General features: G+C 43.0%; 1 protein-coding gene across 2 annotated transcripts in view; it reads left to right on the top strand.

Moving 5' to 3' along the window:
* fbxw7 (F-box and WD repeat domain containing 7) overlaps positions 1–22,246 on the top strand; it is a 204,298-nt gene that overhangs the window by 75,514 nt on the left and 106,538 nt on the right. For both annotated transcript variants that reach the window (XM_034188291.1, XM_034188290.1), the window contains exons 3-4: positions 2,507–2,752; positions 20,044–20,577. In XM_034188291.1, coding sequence (XP_034044182.1) covers positions 2,576–2,752; positions 20,044–20,577 — 711 coding nt within the window. In that variant the 5' untranslated portion in view covers positions 2,507–2,575. The remainder of the gene's footprint in view (positions 1–2,506; positions 2,753–20,043; positions 20,578–22,246) is intronic.

The following is a 22,246-nucleotide window of genomic DNA, read 5'->3' on the forward strand; positions in this document are numbered from 1 at the left end:
GCGGTCGCTGTATCGGACCGTCGTGGTGAAGAGAGCTGAGCAGGGGGGCAGAGCTCTCGATTTACCGATCAGTCTATGTTCCAACCTTCACTTATGGTCATGAGATTTGGCTCATGAACGAAAGAACAAGATCGCGAGTACAAACGGTTGAGTTGAGTTTCCTCCGCAGGGTGGCTGGGCGCTCCCTTAGAGATAGGGTGAGGAGCTCTGTCACTCGGGAGGAGCTCGGAGTCGAGCCGCTGCTCCTCCACGTCGAAAGGAGCCAGCTGAGGTGACTCGGGCATCTATTCCGGATGCCCCCTGGACGCCTCGCTGGAGAGGTGGTCCGGGCCCGTCCCATCGGGAGGAGGCCCCGGGGAAGACCCAGATCACGCTGGAGGGCTTGGGAACACCTCGGGGTTCCCCCGGAGGAGCTGGGGTAGGTGTGTGCGGATCGGGAGGTCTGGGCAGCTTTGCTTGAGCTGCTGCCCCCGCGACCCGACCTAGGATAAGCGGAAGAAAATGGATGGATGGAAAATAGGGTCATTCTGCGTCAACTCAACCAATGGCTCACACCTTTGCATCTCAGATTTTGTTCATATTCACACCAAATGGACTTACACATGTCCTGATAACAAATCTTGAAGAAAATTTGTAGCTTCTCATTTCAAGCCAGTTTACAAACATCCATATCTCAGATTTTTTTATTTATTTATTTTTTTTATTTTAGACTGAACCTTAAAATTTGCTCTGAAGTTGTTGCATATGGGTAAAATTTACAAAATTGTGAGAAATTTGAAATATTTGCTCCATCATAAAATGCATTTTTATTCATCTCAGATCCATGCTTATGTAATCCATGAATAGTTGTCTAAGGTGGCTTTTTACTTCACAATTTGTCTTTTAGAAAGTTATACCCTGAGAGATATAGCCTCTCAAAGTTGAAAAAAAGTGAAAATTAGCACAACTTCACAGGGGTGTAATCCAATGTTTGAACATCGGAAAATCTTTCGAACATTTTTTTGTACAGTAATTTAGTGTATTGTAAACAGAAAAGTGTTTTGTAGATCCATAAGTTTAAACACCCTTATACTGCCCAAAATTAACGAAAATTGCATTGAAGAAGGGTATGTGTAAGAAAAAAAAAAAAAAAAAAAATTCTAAATACACATTTTATTAGCCACGGCTTCCAAACATAACCTTTCCTGACATTATATATATCAAGTATGTATTGTACAGACATGTATGGGATTTATAAATGTACTCCAGTTAGTATATCGTAATCCAAACTCTTAAAAACTGTAACTGACCCTAACACACAAGAAATCATGACATAAAAGGTATCCTTGTAAAAAGCTGGACTCCTTGGCTTGTTATAACATCTGGCATAAGCTAATCCACATGAATAATTAGCATGTATATAATGCCAACAATGGCATTATTAGAATTGACATCTCTTCACAGGTATGCACACTCGCCAACCATTAATGCACCTGAACTAAATTTCCATCAGTGCTACTCAGCAAATTATCATATAATTTTTACCATTGACAAAGTACATAAGAACAGTCATCAAATACTTGAATTATAACTAAAACGTGTACTGATATTGATCTTTTGTACCTTTGGTTACTTGATTACATTACACTTTTCTCAAAAAGTCCTTGTCTGTGTCTGCCATTAGGAGTTCTGGGGCAGTGATGTCAGTAATAATGGATGGTAGGGGTACCCAGCAAATTTCCTCTTAGTGGGCAGTGGAATGATTTTGATGGGCCATGGGGATGCATGAAGAGAACTAGAGCATCACCTTCCTGGTCAGACCTGTCCCTAATCAGGCAGATCCACCATTTCCCATCATATTTACAGGCAATATATTGTCCAATCACATACTCCAATTGAGCTGTGGATACAGATATGTGTACTGCATGTAATACACGGGCTTCCACAAAGGTTTCATCAGCTGAAGTGCATCTCATATGTAGGGCTGATGATTAGATGATCGTCACTTTTGTGAATGTTAAAATTATAAGTATGTAGTAACTGTGCAAATTTGGGTCTCACAGAATATCTTTGTCTTGGTTCTGTTGATGATTTGCTGGTGTGTCATAGTTGGTTTCTTGACTAGTTGTGCCTCATTGTCAAATTTGTGACATGAAATTTGAGTTCTTAGTAAACATTGTGTTGACTTATGGACATTCACTAATTTGCCGTTACAGCTTCTGGTGTGCTTGAACTGCTTGAACTGTATTTTGCAACCTACTTATATTGAATGAAAAAATGTTAAATGCTTATATGTAGAAGAAATGGGGCTATGGCAATTTATTTATTTATTTATTTATTTTATAATTTGGAGGACGTAAGCAATGAAACAACAGAGAGCACTGGATTACTTAGAAAAAACTTAATTCTCTTGAGTTGTATGATTTTTACTTTTTACCTTGGAATTAAATTTTAAGAGTCCATAAACCATTCCTATATTTGTTTCCAAAAATAAATAAATCCACTCTTCTTTTTTGTCTCTTTATAGCATGTCAAGGCCTTCTCCTCCTCAGACAGCCTAGCGAAGGTCCAGGAGGTAGCAAGCTGGCTTTTGGAAATGAACCAGGATCTGCTGTCGGGGGGCAGCAGCAGCAGGCAGAGTCGAGGGCCGGGGGGTCCGGCAGTGCGAGGTAACGCTTCCTCCACAGCCCGGGCACCCCAGCAGGCAGCAGAAGAGGGTGATGAAGATGAACACATGCACCGGGTGGTGGAGGAGGAAGAGCGGCAGCACAGGGTAATGCTAACATGCATGTTAATGTATGTAAATTGATTGACATTGTTAGATTTCAGCCAATCATCGACAGTGTCATCTACTACTACTATAAGCAACAGGTTTGGCGTTATGTCCCACAGCAGGCTTTACTCAAGGTTCTTGAAATGGAGCAATAGTTCCACCTGGTGGACATTTACCATTAGTTCAGGTCCAATAGAATTTTACCATGAGCTCCGGTGTAAGAATAGTCAGTTGAGGGGATGTTGCAGTAGGTGACTGAAGAAAATTTGTGGACCAATAATGATGTGCCTTGTCCAGCATGGGAATATACTACTTGGGTTCCTGATCTCAGTTACCATAATAGCGGCAGAACACCTGTCTCACACAAACTCTGATATCTGTGGAGCCACAAGGAATTCTCATATCTGATTTGAAGAATAAAATGTTGATTTGTAGTTACAGTTACAAAATATTTGAGTTGAAAGTGTATGATGAATATGAGGTAAAGGTGCAGTAACTGCAAGTTTAACTTTTTGTTTCAAGTGCATAAAGTTAAACTTTTTGTTTCAACATTTTTTGTTGAGTCCATCAGCACTATCAGTGAGTTAGGAGCCATTTGGCTGAATTTGAGAAAATAATATTGCCAATAAAGCCTCGGTCCCACCGAGTGAAGAAGGAGCCACGCACCCTGTTTTTTTTTTTTGTTTTGTGAGCTATTGTGGCATTGTAGTGGCTCAGAGTGGCTCTTAAAGGCATTATCTTCAGTTAACGAGGCTCTTCTCTGAGCGTGGCGCTAATTTCAAGATGTTCAAAATTTAGCAACAACAGCGTGGCACAGTTTGTGTTCGAGTTACTGCGATGGCTTAGAGGCATTTGCGTGGTGCTTACGAGTCTGCAAAAAGTCCATTATCCGTGTGCCTGGCACCTTCGCAGGACCTGAGAGGCTATTTTTGGAGCGGCTCCTCCTCTTGCGCACACAATTGCACCTGCTCTGTGCGCTGGACTCTTTATATTTTGTAGTGGATTAATCATTGTCTGCCAAACCTTGGATGTTGAAAACACTTCTAATCACTTCTGGCATCACAGAGGACTGTTTCATCTGGACACTTTTTTCCTCTCTTTCCTGCTCCATGTGGGATGTATTTTGAACAGCTTAAGGTAATTATTTTTAATGTTTTTATAGCTTGATAAAACAGTTCCTAGCTGTAAAAGTATGTCTGTATGTTGATGTCTGTTGTATGTAAAAGTATGCTGATTTAATATCTTGTTAATGGATCACTGTGTGTGTGCACTGAGGCAGGACCTGAGAGACTATTTTTGGAGTGGGTCTCCTCTTTGCGCACCAAATTCCACCTGCTCTGTGCGCTGGACTCTATATAAAATAATTATTTTGTAGCGGATTAATCATTTTCTGTCAAACCTTGGATTCTGAAAATACCTGTAATCACTTCTGGAATTAATGTATTACATGAGCTCCACTGTGTGCGCGCACTGAGGCAGTAGTGACTCCTCATCACGCTTCAAACGAGCATTTAGGCAGAACGCCAGCTCACAAAAGAGTGATATTTCAGTCAATATTGGACAAACACAAAGTTAAAATTTGGGTGACTGCGTGAAAGTGGATGTGTGTTTAAAGCCGTGGAAGATAATAACTCCAGTGGAGCAGCTAAGAGCAGGAGCTGTGCGGCAACACAGGTGGAGAGCACGCAAAAGACTGATTTTGAAGACATAACACAAAGTTAAAAGTTGTATCATGGTGACTTGTAAGCTGCGGAAGAAATAAAGAAATACATATATTGAAAATGATCCACAGGTGTATATAATAAAACGGCCACCTCATTCTGTATGCAGAACGGCACCGCGCGCAAAAGAGCGCTTTTGCAGAAATAAACAGACGAACACAAAGTCAAAAGTGGAATCACGTTGTAAAAGTGATTGTGCTTAAAGCCAGCAAGCCATGGATGGAACGGAAGCCAGAAAGAGCAGCGAGGCGGCTGTCCATGAAAGGACAACAGCAGCGCGCGCGCGCAAAAGAGCGATTTTGCAGAAATAAACGGACAAACATAAAGTTTTGTGTGTTTAAAGCCGCAAAAAAAAAAAAAAAAAAAAAGCCAGAGAGCCGCGGAGCCAGCGAGGAGCACAGAGGCGGCTCTCCAGGAACCTGTGGTTCGGGTCTAGCTGGTCTGCTGCATTACAGGTGGACAGCAGCCTGGCGCACAGCGCACAACTTCGGAACTGTGATGGAGTGTCTATTTTTGGACTGTGTTTAAAAAAAAAAAAAAAAAAAAAGGGACATCTTTAAATGCTGCTGTGAATCTGTGAATTGAAAACCCACACTTTAAAGGGACCAGTTGTGGGACAGCTGGAGGTTTGGACCAAACTCATGCCTAAACGTGCGCCAACATGGCGTTATCATGGCACTATCATGGCACTACGTGGCTTAGTGTGGCTGATGCGAGCCATTCAAGGCTGTATTGACAGGTCGGTCGTGGCTCACTAGAGGCTGCTATGCGGCACATGCGGGGTACAGAGAGGCACATAGTGGCACCTTCATAGTGGATACGTGTTAAGATGAAAACGTGGGTCATTCTTCAAATAATCATCCCACACCCATGCGTGGCTCCTTCTTCAGCCTTCATTATTCAGTGGGACCGAGGCTTTAGGCTTCAGAATTCATCCTGTTTTTGTTGGTCATCACTTCATCAATAAATACTGTCAAATGATTTATAAAGCACTTTAACACAAAGATTGATCAAAGTGCTACACAGGGCGCCGTTCTATCACAATCGCCAACAATCCAAACAAAGTGCAAAAAGCAGGATGAAATAACTTGCCTCCTAACAGGCTGGTTTATAAAGTACAGACCTGGCAAGCTGCCCAAAAACAAAGGTAAGGAGCTGTGCCCTCTGCCAGAACCGCAACAAACGCTGCTTCTCCTTCAAGTTTTACCCCAATGGAGTACGATTAAACAAATTTCAATCTGTACTCACTAGGGTTATGCTGTTTAAAGATGTTCTAACATGATTGAAGCTGTTAAGACTGAACACCCAGACGTTATCACGTAGGAGAGACAATTTGGTGAATCAGGATGAAATTTTTGAACAGCTCAAAAATTTCACCTCTATTTCAAAAGTTGTGGCAATGATGGCCGTAACTACTACGAATACAAAGTTTGTTCAAGATTGACAAACATGGATCAAAAGTTACTTTGATGCTTAAAAAAGCAACCCTGATTTGCTGGTTTGGCTGAAGAAAGGAACGGTGTTCAATGGAACAGCCCCATTAATAAAAGCGAAAAAAGCTAACACACCAAAAAGTGTAAAATAGCTAAAATATATAAATTCATTTAACTGCTTATCTGGGTTGCAGAGCATGAAGCTCATCCCATACTTCCCTATCCTTGGCCAAGTCCTGTAACTCTTCCCGGGGTATCCCAAGGGATTTCCAAGCCAGCTGGGAAATATAATCTCTCCAGCGTGTCCTAGGTCTTCCCTGTGCCCCCCTCCACCCGGTTGGAGGTGGCTGGAAGACTTCCATAGGGAGAGGATGGGGGGCATCTGTTGGGTATTTTCTCCTCCAAACATTCTTAAAACCTTTGATAAGACAAACAGAGTCAAGAAACACCAGTGAGACAGAAAGTCAAATTAATCACGCGCGGAGTGCGGCCAGGCTGTACACCAAGGCTACACTAAAGTCTGGCCTGTGCTCCCGCTCTTTTTATTAGAGATGCCCTCATTACATCATAAAACTTGTCCTAAGGGGGGACAACGCGAGACAAGTTTCTTCCCGTAACATAAACACATACGTCAATAAGCACAGCTGTAAGGACAAACAGTTTCTTTCTTTTACTCTTATCGTCGGAGGTCAGCACATCTCGTTCGTCTGTTGCAGTTATCAGCTGTTGTGCATCTGCCTGGAGTGTCCTGGTCTTCACACTAAGCATCACGTCACAACAGTCAAAAACAACCTTCAGGTCTATTACTCCCAGTTCATGACTGACCCCGTCATGCTTCACTCCCAGTCGTTAGCGGCTACAAAAACAAGTTGTATAATAATAAGTACATCCAGCTCTTCATTCCCAGTTCAGATTGACCCCAGCATGCTAAAACAAGGTTGAATAACACATACATTCTCGGGGTTAGGTGCAAACAGCACAACACCGTTTTCATAAGAAAGAAGACGAAGGTACAAATGTTTAACAGTGATAACATATATATATATATATATATATATATATATATATATATATATATATATATATATATATAAAATCCTTAACATTTCCCACCTGTTTATCACCTGTTAAACATATAGTAGGCATCACCCAGCTTAGTTAGTTAGTTTATTAACTTAGTTTATTCTGTCCACGTTTTTATTAATTGAACACCACCAACAGATGGAAGATTCGAATCCAGCTGCTATTTGATCAACCAGTTTATACTCGTCAGGCACTCCTCTGGGGACTCCTATTGCGTCAATATATGTTGGATTTCCTACTCCTTTCCAATCTCTTTTTACTCTATGTCTGGCTATGCCTTTCTGCCAATCCTCAGGAATAAGAGAGGCTGCATATGTCGTAACGTCTTCAGGGGTCATGGGTAACAATAATGATATTAATGCACAATAACCTGACACATTTCGTGGCAGTCTGTCAAAGATTCTGTTATCACCACACCACCACCATACATCACTTCGGCTGACTGGTATAAATGAACCGTTTTTCTGTATTATTCGACTACACCACTTGTCTTATTACTTTTTCAGCTAAAGCTTCATAGGCTAAGAGTGTGTTAACTCATCACGTCAACAGTTCAAGCTTGAACTGGAGTTGTGAGCTTTTCAATATCATCATAATTCTCAGTACAGTCATTATAGTTTTCTCCACTAAGGTCTGACTGTTTCAATGCTTGATATTTTGGCATAGTTTGTTGGAAGGCCAGATTACACTGTACAAATGTATTTGACACCATTTTGCCAACCATTGTTTTGATATAAGGGATCACACAACACATGCAAAGTCCAATCAGAATTAGGACTATAATAACTGGTGTCACCATTTTCAATAGTAACTGCCAACATGGTCCTGAAGTCAACCAGGACCAGGGATTCCACCGGTTCACGGCTAGGGTGTCTTTATGCATTGCATCACGAAGTTTATTCAGCTCTTCCAATGCGTCCTGCATATCCACTGAATGAATGGAGTCTGGGATGAAAGTACAGCATGTTGTGTTCAGCAGAACACAAATTCCTCCCTGTGAACCAGTAAGCAAGTCTAAAACCATGCGATTTTGCATCACCATGGTACGTAAAGCATCTATTTCAGTGTTTTGAGCTGCTACTATTTTTTTAGTTACATTCATGAACAGACCCAATCGATAATTCAGAGTTTCAATCATTAATGAATTTTTTCCCACTCCTATCCAGGGGAACAATGAATGTGCTATTTTATCTCCTACAGACCACAATTTTTTGGTCCTTTAGTACATCCGAGCCCCACATGTGATCATGTGGTAACACATCTGGGTATATCAATCTCCTCCGTCTGGTGCTGCCATTCTTCTCTGTGGAGGTCCTACCACATATGTATGGTCAGTCACCTGGGTAGGTGCACACACACCACCCAAATTTGGTGGGAGACTCATGTACAGTCTGGAACCACAAAGCCAATAGATGTCATCATACACCGGAGTACCATTTACAGGTGGTAGCAAAAACTTACTAACATAAGCACATGATTCATCCGTTCCCCATGGATAGGAGCCTGTATAATTACATCCCCGTCCAATGTGATGAAGATAAGTACCATCCACATATTATGTTTTGGCTAGGCTTAAATTATTTGATAAAACATACGTTTGGGTACACAGACGTTTCTTAATTTTACCTACAGTTTTATTCCCTGTCCCGTAAAAGCAATTTGGGAATGGCCGTTGTGATGACAATTTAACGTGATGATATTTTTGCGTTTCCCTTCAGTCTAGTCAATGGAGCAGCACTTGGGCACGCTTGTAGGTCCTCTGTTGAAATCCCTATCATATAAGTGGTTGCACTGAGGCAAGTGGTGTTAGAACTGCCCCCGAAATACAGTTTGATTATGCATCCGTATGATAAGACATTCTGTCACCCTAGCAGGGTACGGTTTAGCCGTCAGAGCTGGGTGTGTTGAGGATATAGGTATTTGCGAACAAACATAAAAATTAGTAACGTAATTCCATAGCCAATAAATGAACATATCTGTACCACATATTAGTATGGTATATATGAGGGTGTCCATCTGTCTCGTTCACATTATGAATAAACCTCTTCTGACGTTGCTTGCGTTGTTCTCTGGCTCGGTCCACAGTGAGCTGCAATTCTTGGGTCAACCACCAGGCCAGGAATCCGAGGAGCACGAAACACACTAAGATCACAACGCAACCGGCTGCCCTACCAACAGTCCGGCAGCGGCGGCGCTGAGCACGCCGCTCCGGGGTCTGCTGTAGTTCAGTCATGATTGCTAGGATACAGTGTTGTTAACCACCTCACCTAATAGTGCAAGGATCTCCCTGCTTCACTGGCATTGAGACAATCTATTGCTAATTAAATAGACTCCCTTTGTAGCCAGACTTCCCCTTACACTGTGGAGGCCGCCAACACACGCTGTATCTTACAGTGATGTATCCACGTTGATCTCTCCGCTATCTTTACTGCAGTTGGTGTTGTTAACAGCACTTGGTATAGACCTTCCCAACGAGGACTGGACTCTGATGAACACCCAGTCTCCTGGCTAGACTACTGGAAGGCCGTCCTGTGGAAGATCAAAATTATTCGGCAGTAAATGTGTTTAAGTTATCTCTTTCTGTGTTAATGTCTTTTTCATAAAATTTGCTAATGTTTGTTCCTCATCTGCTGTTTTAGTATCCATGTCAAAATTGGTAGACGATATGGTCGTCCATAAAGTATCTCAAATGGTGTTAACCCTGATGGTGTTGGTGTTATTCTCATATACAATTTTACTAGGTCCAACATTCAATCCAGGTTCGTTTTGTCTCTTCTATACATTTCCTTAATCTTATTTTTATTGTGCCCTTTGTCCTTTCCACTAATCCGGCACTGTGTGGTTGATAAGCACAATGATTTTTGAGATTGACCTGTAGCGCTTCTCCTACGTATTGCACTATTGTATTAACAAAATGCGCTCCATTATCTGAATAAACTGTTTCTGGTATTCCAAATCGTGGAATGATGTCTTTGCACAATGCCTTAGCCACTGTAAGTGCATCTGCATGTTTTGTAGGGAACAATTCTACCCATTTTGAGAAGGCATCAATTACGACTAAACAAAATTCCTTCCCTTCATGTTTACTCAGCTGTATATAATCCATGTGAATCACTTGAAAGGGATATTGTGGTGTTGGAAATTTGCCTCTTTGGGGTCTCAAATTGCCTTGTGAATTGTGTTTTGCACATGTCATGCATGCTCTACAATGCTGTTTTGCATATGCATCGAACCCATAAAGACAAAAAATAGATTGCAATTGCGATATCATACCCCCTGATGAGACATGCGTCACGCCATGGCTCATAATAGCTGCCCATTTAAACATATTTTTTGGCAATATGGGTTTCTTTTGTGGGCATACGTACAAATCATTTGCATACGTAGCTCCTTTATTTATCCACATCTGTTTTTCTTTCAGTTGCCTGCTGTTGCATGTCAGCAAGCAGTGTATGACCTAAATGCAAATCTGGAGTGGTTTCCTGTACAACAAAAATAGAAGAAGCTGCTGCTGCCTCTTTTGCTGCTCTGTCAGCAAAATCATTTCCTTTTGAAATACTGTCAGAGCCCTTGGTGTGAGCCGCACATTTGCATATAGCAATTTGTTTAGGCAATTTCACAGCCTTCAGTAGTGCAGTTAGGAGTGTGGCATGAGTCACTGGCTTTCCAGATGATGTCACCATTCCACGCTCTTCCCACAGTTTTGCAAACACATGCACTGTGCTAAAAGCGTACTGGCTGTCTGTATAAATTGTTACAGCCGTACCTTTAAACAGATAGCAAGCTGCAGTTAAAGCAACTAATTCAGCTGCTTGTGCTGAAAATGAGGATGGCAATGAAGCAGAATCCAATACTTCTGAATTTGTGACAACAGCATATCCAGATTGTGTTTGTCCATAAGCGTTTTTAGTGGAAGAACCATCCACATACACAATTGTACTGTTTGGGATGGGTGTGTCCTGGAGGTCTGGGCGTGCTTTCGTACAGACCGTAGCTACATCAAGACAATTGTGCGGCTCACCATCCTCAGGTAAAGGTATCAATGTGGATGGATTCAATGTTGTACAGCGCTCTACCGTAAGGTGTGGTTGTGATAATAGCAAGGACATGCACGAAAGATGTCTTGCTGGGGACAAAAGGCTCATGTTTGTCTGCAACAGAAGTGCAGAAACTGCATGTGGAACTTTCAGTGTCAACTGATGGAATAGAACAACATTACTGCTACTTTGAACAGCCATAGAGGCTGCAACAACAGCCTGTACACATGGTGGTAGAGCACTTGCCACTGCATCCAATTTAGATGAGTAGTAGGCAACTGGCCTTAATTTTGAGCCATACACTTGAACCAAAACACTAGTCATGAACTTATTCTTACAATCAGCTGTTTGAATGAATGGTTTACTATAATCTGGTAGTGCCAAAACTGTGGATGACACTAATGTTTGTTTTACTTTTACAAAAGCTTCCTCAGCATCTTTGTTCCATTCCAACACGGTTGACATTGAAATATCATCCTTGTACATCAAATCAGAAAGTGGACTAGTCAATTCTGCATAACAGGGAATCCATGCCCTGCAGTAATTAGTCAGTCCAAGAAATGACATCATCTGCTTTTTGGTTTGTGGTTTTGGAGCGTGTAAAATTGCTTCCTTCCTGTCAGACAGGATCGTGCGCCCTGTGGCTGATAATTCATGTCCTAAATATTTTACTTTATCCCTACACAACTGAACTTTGTTTTTACTCACTTTGTGGCCATTATCAAATAAGAAACATAATAATGCTACTGTGTCAGTTATGCAGTTTTCTCGTGTGTCAGAGGCAATCAGAATGTCATCAACATACACTAATAGTTGGCTATCTGCCGGTGGAACAAAATTGGCTAAACATGCTGACATGACTTGAGAATAAATAGTTGGACTCTCTGCGTAACCCTGCGGTAATCTGGTAAATGTATATCGTTGTCCTTTAAAGGTAAAAGCAAACCAGAATTGACTATCTGGGTGTACTGGCACAGAGAAAAATGCATTACTTATGTCAATTACTGAGAAACTATTAGAATTTGGTCTCAGCGAATTTAACAAGGTGTGTGGATCTGGGACACATGGTGCTCTTTTAATCACAGCAGCATTTACTGCCTGCAGATCTTGAATCATTCTCCACCCCACTGAGGGCGGAGCCTTTTTTACAGGAAATATGGGTGTGTTACATGGTGAATCTGGACATGGCACTATTACTCCTGCTGTTAATAAATTCTCTATTACTGGCCTGATTCCTTCAATTGCATCAGGTTTCAATGGATACTGTCTTACACATGGTCTGTATTCTGTTTTTGGTCTTATAACTACAGGTTGTGCATTTTTTATCAGTCCTACGTCTGAAGGACCTGTTGTCCACAATCCTGATGGTACCGAAGAGAGAAGATCATCATCTTCAGGACTCAACTGAAACACTCAGGATTGTGAAGTGGACACATCAATGTGTGTTCCAGCTGTCAGCACCAATGAGACATTAACTGGCACTTTATACAATTTAGTTGATGGACTGAACTCCGTTCGTGGTCCAACTCTGCTCCAATCAGTGGCTGACAAAGCTGTTATGACTGTCAGTCCCAATTCTTGCCATTCTGTCAAATATGGTTTACAAAGTGACACATGTAATGGCATACCTGTGAATCTCAATTTTAAAACATCTTCAGTGGCACCTGTTACTGTTATGACAGCTGTTGAGTTGCCATCATGAATCAAATCGGTCATTGTCAGCTTCACAGGTGAAATATTTTTCAATTTGTTTTCATACACTGGTGTTCCTGGCAATATGCCACTATGGACTCTAAATACACTCTCAAATCTGCATCTAAACTCTGTCCATGGTTCTCCTTCTTTCTGAGTTGTCCTGGTAATTTCAGTATAATTTATCTTTGGTCCTAACACACCTTTTGCACGTGTAATCATAGCTTCCACTCTTGTTTTCAAGACTGGATCATCATGTGGCAATGGTACGCCATCCTGGTCTGCAGGATTCCAGTCTCCGCGTATCTGACTCCATTTTAGGGCCACATGCTTTCATCCACACCTGTTGGACTTCAGGTCCACTAAGGTGGTAAGAACTTCTAATGTTTTCTATATCCTGCATAAATCCCTCAATGTCGACATGTGGCGATGGTATCATGTCGACTGCTGCTTTGATATCATCAGCATTCCATGTTCGATATACGAGCATGGTTGATCGCTGTCCTGCTGTTCCTGCACGAGGATTTGGTACTTCTATCATAGGATAGGCACCTCCCTGGTCACTGTGTTCCACCATGGGAGGGGCTGTAGGCACTTTCGCTTGACTGCATGTTTGTGGTTTTTCTGGTTTTTCTGGTTTTTCACTTTTTACCTTAGGTTTTACTGCCAAATCATACTGTGGTGGCGGTACATCGTCATCCTCTGGTAGAGGAGATAAGGGTGTTGTTGTCACAGACGATCCAGCCGGCGGTGGTTGCTGAGGCTGTTCTGGTTCTCTGTGCTGAATTATCACATCTTCTTCTGCCTTACCTACAGCTTTCTTTTCCCTGCTTTCTCTAATCGTCGCTTCTCTGCTCCCTTCTGTCTGTTCTCTGCTTCCTCCTCCCAAAATGCCACTAAATCTGCCCCTACTTTCTGCATCGTTTCTCATCACCTTTATGTTGCTGTTCTAACTCCTTCTTTAGCTTCTGTATACTGATCAGGTTCAGTCGTCCGTCAAAGTCATGTTTATTTATCCAGGTCTCCAATTTCTTTGTTGCTTTTGGATTTTTTTTTGCTTCCATAAATTTCCAGTTGTCAGTTGATAAATTTTCCTTATTTTTAGACGTCTTACCCCCCATTTTTATTATCCCTTGTTATAATTTGGACTTCAGACGGGGGCACACCTAGGGTGTTCTAAATCTGAAGTTTTCACACTTTCTTTGGACGTGACAATTAATTTGCCGTCGTGTGGTTGATTCCTTTCACCTCCCCGTAGGAAGCGGAATCACTTGCCTCTGGTTCCACACGCACGGTTGTCACTAACGTTGTCCAAAGTATTACACTTTCACACAGTTATTTACACTTACACAAAACACTATTTACACATAGAAACACTTTTAATAATCGTACGCGTATTCTTATGCCAGGGGAGCTCGCCCTCCCGTGAAATTTAACTAATGTCCTGCATTAGGGGACTCCGCCGTCCCTGCCAAATTTAACTGCTTTTTTACAGTGCACGTATTTCTACCCGGGATTTCCTTTACGTATTAAAACAGAGGAGTCCGTATCCTCCTTCCGGAATTTAACTACGTGCGTCCCTCGCAACCGTAGAGGAGTCCGCCCTCCTTACAGAGTTTAACTGTGTTTCATTAACAGACAATTCTGTATCATCGCTTACGGAGTTTAACTGTTTTATGTGATCACTTTTATCCCCTACCGGTATGCGTATATAAACAGAGGAGTCTGCACCCTCCTTACAGAGTTTAACTGCTTTGCATTAACAGACGATTCTGTATCATCGCTTGCGTAATTTAACTGTTTTATGTGATCACTTTTATCCCCTACCGGTACGCGTATATAAACAGAGGAGTCCGCACCCTCCTTACAGAGTTTAACTGCTTTGCATTAACAGACGATTCTGTATCATCGCTTGCGGAATTTAACTGTTTATGTGATCTGATCACCACTCACTCAGTACTGTTTACAAAGAAATTTTACTCACTGACTCGACTTCCTGTCTGTCTTCTTCGGGAAAATCTCGTCAACCAGACGATGCCAACGGTGGTCGACAATTGCAGACACGATCAATCGATCGGACCTCGGCCAAGGATTTACGTCTGGACTTGACGACCTCCGCTGGACACCTCCGGTATTGTTGAGATCCCGGACGAGCCCCCAGTCAATGTTGGGTATTTTCTCCTCCAAACATTCTTAAAACCTTTGATAAGACAAACAGAGTCAAGAAACACCAGTGAGACAGAAAGTCAAATTAATCACGCGCGGAGTGCGGCCAGGCTGTACACCAAGGCTACACTAAAGTCTGGCCTGTGCTCCCGCTCTTTTTATTAGAGATGCCCTCATTACATTATAAAACTTGTCCTAAGGGGGGGGGGACAACGCGAGACAAGTTTCTTCCCGTAACATAAACACATACGTCAATAAGCGCAGCTGTAAGGACAAACAGTTTCTTTCTTTTACTCTTATCGTCGGAGGTCAGCACATCTCGTTCGTCTGTTGCAGTTATCAGCTGTTGTGCATCTGCCTGGAGTGTCCTGGGCTTCACACTAAGCATCACGTCACAACAGTCAAAAACAACCTTCAGGTCTATTACTCCCAGTTCATGACTGACCCCGTCATGCTTCACTCCCAGTCGTTAGCGGCTACAAAAACAAGTTGTATAATAATAAGTACATCCAGCTCTTCATTCCCAGTTCAGATTGACCCCAGCATTCTAAAACAAGGTTGAATAACACATACATTCTCGGGGTTAGGTGCAAACAGCACAACACCATTTTCATAAGAAAGAAGACGAAGGTACAAATGTTTAACAGTGATAACATATATATAAAATCCTTAACAGCATCCTCAAAAGGTGCCCAAACCACCTCAGCTGTTTTGTTTTTTTTTCTCAAGGCGAAGAGGCAGCAGCTTTACTCTGAGTCCCTCCTGGATAGTCGAGCTTTTCGCCTTATCCTGGAGTGTAAGCCCAGATACCTGATGGCAGACTCTTATTTCTGCCACTTGTATCTGCGATGTTATTCTTTCAGTCATTATCCAAAGCTCATAACCATAGTAGGTGAGGACAGGAACGTAAATCGACTGGTAAATTGAGAGCCTCTCCTTCTGCCTCAGGTCCTTCTTCACCACGACGGTTCAGTACAGCATCCGTAAGATTTCAGATGCTGCCCCATTCCATCTGTCTATCTCACCCTCCAACATACCCCTACTCTTGAATAAGACTCAGAGATGCTTAAACTCCTCCACTTGGACAAGTAACTCTCCCCTGACACAGAGGTACAATTCAGTCATGGTCCCAGTCTTTTCACACTTTGCCTCAAACCTGCTTAGTGCACATTGGAGGTCACTGTCTGATGAAGCCAACAGAACTACAGAAAGCAGAGATGCAACTCTGAGGTCACCAAACTGGACACCGTCTGGTCCCTGACTGCACCTTGAAATCCCATCCATGAATATCACAAACAGGATTGGTGACAAGTGGCAGCCCTGGAGAAGTCCAGTTCCCACCTGAAGCAGGTCTGATGTAATGCTGAAAACACCGGCTCGCATATTGCAGCAAATCCAGTATGCCATATTCCCGCAGTACCTCCCACAGGATACCCAGCGGGACCCTGTCATATGCCTTTTCAAAGTCCACAAAACATGTAAACTGGTTGGTCATACTCCCAAGACCCCTCTAATATCCTTGCAAGGGTCCAGAACTGCTCCACTGCTCCATGAGAAGGACCACCCATATTCTTCATCCTGAATCTGAGGTTCGACCAGTGATCTCAGTCTCCTCTCTTGTACCCTGGCATAGGTTTTCCCAGGGATGCTGAGACGTGTGATTCCTGTATAACTGGAACACACTCTCCAGTCCCCTTTTTTAAAGATGGAGACCACCACCGGTATTTTCCAGTCCAGAGGTACTATCCCTGACTTCGATGCAACATTGTATAAGTGTGTCAGCCATGACAGCCCAACAACATCCAGAGACTTCAGCAACTCAGGACGAATCCCGTCTCCCCTGGCGATTTGACACCAAGGACTTCTTGAATATCTTGGTGACTTGCGCTAGGGTAACGGCACCTGATCCGCCGAGTCTTCCATCCCTGTCAATGGTAGGCATGCCAGTAGGGTTGCAGAGATCCTCAAAATGTTCTTTCCACCGCCTGATGAGATCCTCAGTCCAGTTTAAGAGCTCTCCTCCCTGCTTAACACAGCCTGGGCTAAGAACTGCCTCCCTTTCCTGAGGCTCCAGACAGTTTGCCAGAACCACTTTGAGGCTGACTGCAAGTCATTTTCCATGGCCTCTCCAAACTCCTCCCCTGTCCCAGTTTTTGCCTCAGCCACCACTGAGGCAGCAGTCCTTCTGGATGCGGATACTTGTCCACAGATTCTGGCAACCTCTGTGCTAACCAAACGCGAAAGGCCTGCTTCTGCAGCATGATGGCTTCCCTTACTGCTGGGTTCCACCAGTGGGTTCTTGGGTTGCCGCCATGACAACCACCGACAACCACCGACAACCTTCAGGCCACAGCTCAAAGAAGCTGCTTTGCAATGAAGGCCTTGAATATGGACTAGTCTGCTGCCATGTCCCCAACCTCCCTCGGGATCTGGGATGAATTTCTTTGGAGAGTCGAGTTGCCATTCAGACAGGCTCTAATACCAAATGTTCCCAGAAAACCATCACCACACATTTAGATCTTTCATGTCAGCTCAGTGGTTTACCTCGCCATCTGAGCCTACATATCACCAGGTGGTGATCAGTTGACAGCTCCGCCCCTCTCTTCACCAAAGTGTCCAAGACACATAATTGTAGGTCTGATGACATGATTACAAATTGATTATCGACCTTTGACCTAGCGTGTTCTTGTGCCACGTGTGCTTATGAACATCCTTATGCTCGAACAAGATGTTTGTTATGGACATGACCAGCCCAGAAGTCCAACAACAAAGCACCATTCTGATTCAGATCAGGTAGGGCATTCCTCCAAATCACTCTCCTTCAAGTTTCACCATTGTTGCCCACCTGAGCATTGAAGTCCCCCAATAGAACTAAGGAGTCTCCAGCAGAAACCATTTCCAGGATCCCACTCAGTCTCCAAGAAGGCTGGATACGCTGAACTGCTGTTTGGCGCATATACACAAACAGTCAGATTCCTCTATGTAACATGAAGTCACATAAAGGCAGCCCTCCCATTCACTGGGGAAAACTGCAAAGTAACGGCACTTAGCCGGGGACTTGTGAGTATCCCCACACCGGCCTGGTGCCTCTTACTCTGGACAAGTCCGGAAAACAGAGACCAGCCCTTTCCAGGACTATGGTTTCAAAGCACTTGCTATGTATGGAGGTGAGCCCAGCTATTTCTAGTTGGTATCTCACAACCTCCTGCACAAGTTCAGCCTCCTTCCCTGCCAGAAAGGTAACGTTCCAAGAGTTAAGTTCCATAATGGAGTATCAGTCCATGTGGGTATTGGCCCCTGTCCACTGCCAGAAAAGCAGCACTCCAAACCCTCTACAGACACCCTACTGGTGGTGAGCCCACATGGCAATGACACCATGTTGTTTCCTTGGACTGAGTCCAACTGAGTCCCACGGTGGTAGACCCGGCTACCAGGCACTCACTTGTGGTCTCCCCCACTTCCTTCTGGTTCTCCGGGTGCTCCGGCTTCTTCCCACATCCAAAGACATGCAGGTTAGGTGGACTGGAAACTTTAAATTGTCTGTAGGTGTGGGTGTGAATGTGTTTGTTTGTCTATATGTGGCCCTGAGACAGACTGGCATACCTGTCCAGGGTGTACCCCGCCTCATGCCCTATGACTGCTGGGATAGGCACCAGCCCCACATGACCTGATCTTGGATAAGTGGTTGAAGAGGTGTGTGTGTGTGTGTGTGTGTGCACGTGTGTGTGTGTGTGTGTGTGTGTGTGTGTGTGTGTGTGTGTGTGTGTGTGTGTGTGTGTGTGTGTGTGTGTGTGTGTGTGTGTGCGCGTGTGCGCGCTTTAAATAAAAGGCCTCACTGGAACAACTTCCCTTTAATTTTGAATACAGCAATGGGAGACTGCCCCAAGTCTTCAGCAAGGACTAAAAAGTAACAAATCTTGGGACAGCCCTTTGGGCAAACTGTTCTATAGTGTGAAAAGTTGTAAAAAAAAAATAAAATCAGTTGTAAAATGTGCAGGTAGCTACGTCAAAATCACAAGCATTTGGTCAAAAGAACACCTTTCAGAAATGTGGGCATGTAAACACTTATCTAGTTTTGTGATTACCATACTTTTTTTTTTAGGCAATTAAAACTAATACAATTTGAAAAAAAGGTTCTCTGGGTAAGCGATCTATCCAAGCGATTGTGATGATTTTTTTGGGGGGTAGACTCATGAGCCATGAATCACAGTTGTCACCACAAATTTCATTGAACTCCTGTAATCAGGATTAGTTGAGGATATGGTTGTGGGAATACAGAGCCTGTCACTTCAACTCAAGGCCAGAGCTCCAACCTCTTAACCTCACTCTGCATTCTGTCTTTATTCTGATTTTAATCCTAATATTCTGACAGGAGGTGTTCATTTGTATAAAACCCTCCACATGAAAAAAAAAATGGAGTTAGTCTCTCTCTCGCTCTCGCTCTCTCTCTCGCTCTCTCTCTCTCTCTCTCACACACATTTTCAGAGCATTGTCAACAATCATAGCCATGTTGTTAGTATATGGTTTGTTTTAGGGAGCCATAGCGCTGAAATTGCTCTCTGGGGCGCTGACAAAGTTACTGTTTTCGAATATCACAATTACAGCTTTGTTTTCATTGACTTTAAAGAAATTTAACATCATTGAAGTAACTACTTATAATACAGTAAACCTGACGGCGATTCTCTTTGGAATTCATATTCAAAATTTCCCATAATTACTTCATCATACAAACACCTGAAATCTCTTTTAGGTGAACTAGCCTATTGAATGAGTGCTGCATTATCAAATGTCATTGTGTTCAGTTGTTCACTTTTTATTTTCTTTTTTAAAATGAGAGACCACAAAAATGTAATTCTTTTGCTGACCACCTCATTTAAAAAGTCACGTTCAAACTGAAAGTTTGCAGTTTGTCATGTCTTTATTTGATTTCACCTCCAAAACGCTCTGAACTGTCAAAATAAGCACTCTGTTGATGCCTTAATATTCACAGACATGAAATTCTGTATGTCTTTGTTCATCAGCTGTGATTTTGTCTCAGTTCACACATTCTGAAAGACCTGCCGGTTGTTTATACCATTTATTGAGAGTATGCAATTGTGGTCAAACAGGAGTTTTTAAAATTCGACTGTGTATTTTCTGTTTTGTCCGTGTGTTCACAGCCTGGAGGATCACAGGTTGACGGTGAGAGAGAGCGGCCATGGGCACCTAGTGAGTCCAGAGCCAGCAATGGCGCTCGGGGAGAGGAGGAAGGAGAACGACATGAAGAGGGACCACCAAACGAAGTAAATGGTGACGAGAAGGGAGCCCAGTGGATGTGGGGTGCCGAGCAGAGGCGGTTACGAGGCCAGCCGGTGGGAGAAGATGACGAGGAGGAAGAGGAAGAGAACAACAATAGCACCAGCCACCAAGAAGAGGAAGAGGGTGAGGAGAGGACAGAGGGAGGGGAGAGCCAAGGAAGAGAGGACGATGAGAAGGAAGAGGGTGAGGATGAAGAGGAGGAGGACGAAGAGGAGATGGACCAAGACAGTGATGACTTTGAACACTCAGGCGAGAGTGGGAGGGAGGAGGAAGAGGAGGAGGAGGAAGGACAAGTGGAGCAAGGGCTACGGTCTCCTTCTCTCAGGAAGAATGTGTCCACCCCCAGCAACAACCTGGACTCAGCCTGCACACACCAAAGCTCTTCCAACAAGAAGGTAAGCACTCCTGTCAAGTGTCTGTCACATATGTTTTAGGGGTTGTGGGGGGGCAGTACAGTGCTTCACACAAATGGAAGCAAAATGCTGTGCTCCTCTGTTTTGCATCATGTGCATATTTACAACAACGGCGCCCTCTTTTGACCCATATATATGTTGGTGCATTGCAAATTCCTTGTGTGTTCTTCAGGAGGCAGTGAGGATATCTTGCCAGTGAAAGTCTTTCCTGTATTATATTCTGAAAATCTCCATTTATTTTGTCAAACATTTAAAACAAGAAATGCAAATGATATTCAATAAAATACCAAGCAGGTTTGTGACAACTCTATTTACATAACACTTTAGCTTTGGTAAGAAAGGCAGATTATGTTAGTGGATGGAATTAGTGGGCTCGAGACCAGAGGATCCTCTGTTCAAATCCCTATCAAACCGGAAAATCCTCAAGTTGCTGTGCCGGCTAAGGCCTTGCCTGGCAGCACGCTGATGTTAGTGTGAATGGGAGAATGTGAGGCAACTTTGTAAAGCACTTTGAGCTTCTGATTTAATAGCACTATATAAATGCAGTGCATTTATTTAACATTAAGTACGATTGTCACACAGATGCACTCTGTGCTTGCGCCAAAGCACAACAGATGGTCCTAGAAACCTCACATACAGGCACCAAAAAAACGTGCCATTCCACTCACTTTGTATTTAATGTGTCATTTCTTTTGTTAATCTACCTGCTGTTGAAAATGGACAGTGATGGACTGCAGGATTGAAGTGTTGACATGAACATGATTTCAGAGACTGTAGCCTGAATATATGCCAGAAGACTGATACAGAAGTTGTACGCGATTAAAACCAAAGTGTGTTAAATGTATATTGTTGGTGGGTTGACTGACTTCCAAATTCCTCTTCAAGCACACTCATACTTCAGATAGACAGCAGAATCCCTGTTCCCACTGGATGTAATATTTACTGACATGTCACATGAGATTAATATAACCTATGGTTATTTCTAAGGATTATTGTAGAGATGGTGGGCGCTATCTGTAAAAAAAAAAAAAAAAAATCATTGAAATGGCATGTTTGGAAGGGACAAAAATCGCTGAGAAAGTCTGATAACATCACCTCCCCATGTGAAACTAATCCCATCTGATTAGCGCTTTAGGCTCTTTTAGCAGTCTGTAACTGTAATGTTATCATTTACAACTTTTATAAAGACTTTCTATGAAACACATTTGCCATTTTGTAACAGCTACACATGTATTTGAGAAATGGAGTCATAAAGGGATAAACCCACCTGCCACGATTGGCAATATGACTAATAATAATAATAATGACAATTCATGCTTCATTCATCCCTTTGGGGAATTTGTATCCCTGTATTTAACTCATCTTAATCTCAGGCATGTTTTGAAACAGTATGATCATACTAGGACCAGTGGGCTGACACCAGCACCCAGGGACTAATTCCACACACTGTCTTGGTCACTGGCTGTGTAAGAAGCACAGACCTACCATGTTATAAGCATGTTTTTCATACTAGAGGGAAACTGGCGTGTTCGGACGAAACCCGCGCAGACACGGAGAGAACATGCAAACAACACAGATAGGGAACTCTGTTGAGGCAGTTGGTCGTTGTATGGCATCTGGATTTGGACACAGATCATGCAGCAGGCACACA

This window comes from Thalassophryne amazonica, chromosome 15 (assembly GCF_902500255.1).
Source record: "Thalassophryne amazonica chromosome 15, fThaAma1.1, whole genome shotgun sequence".
In the NCBI taxonomy this organism is placed as follows: Eukaryota; Metazoa; Chordata; class Actinopteri; order Batrachoidiformes; family Batrachoididae; genus Thalassophryne; species Thalassophryne amazonica.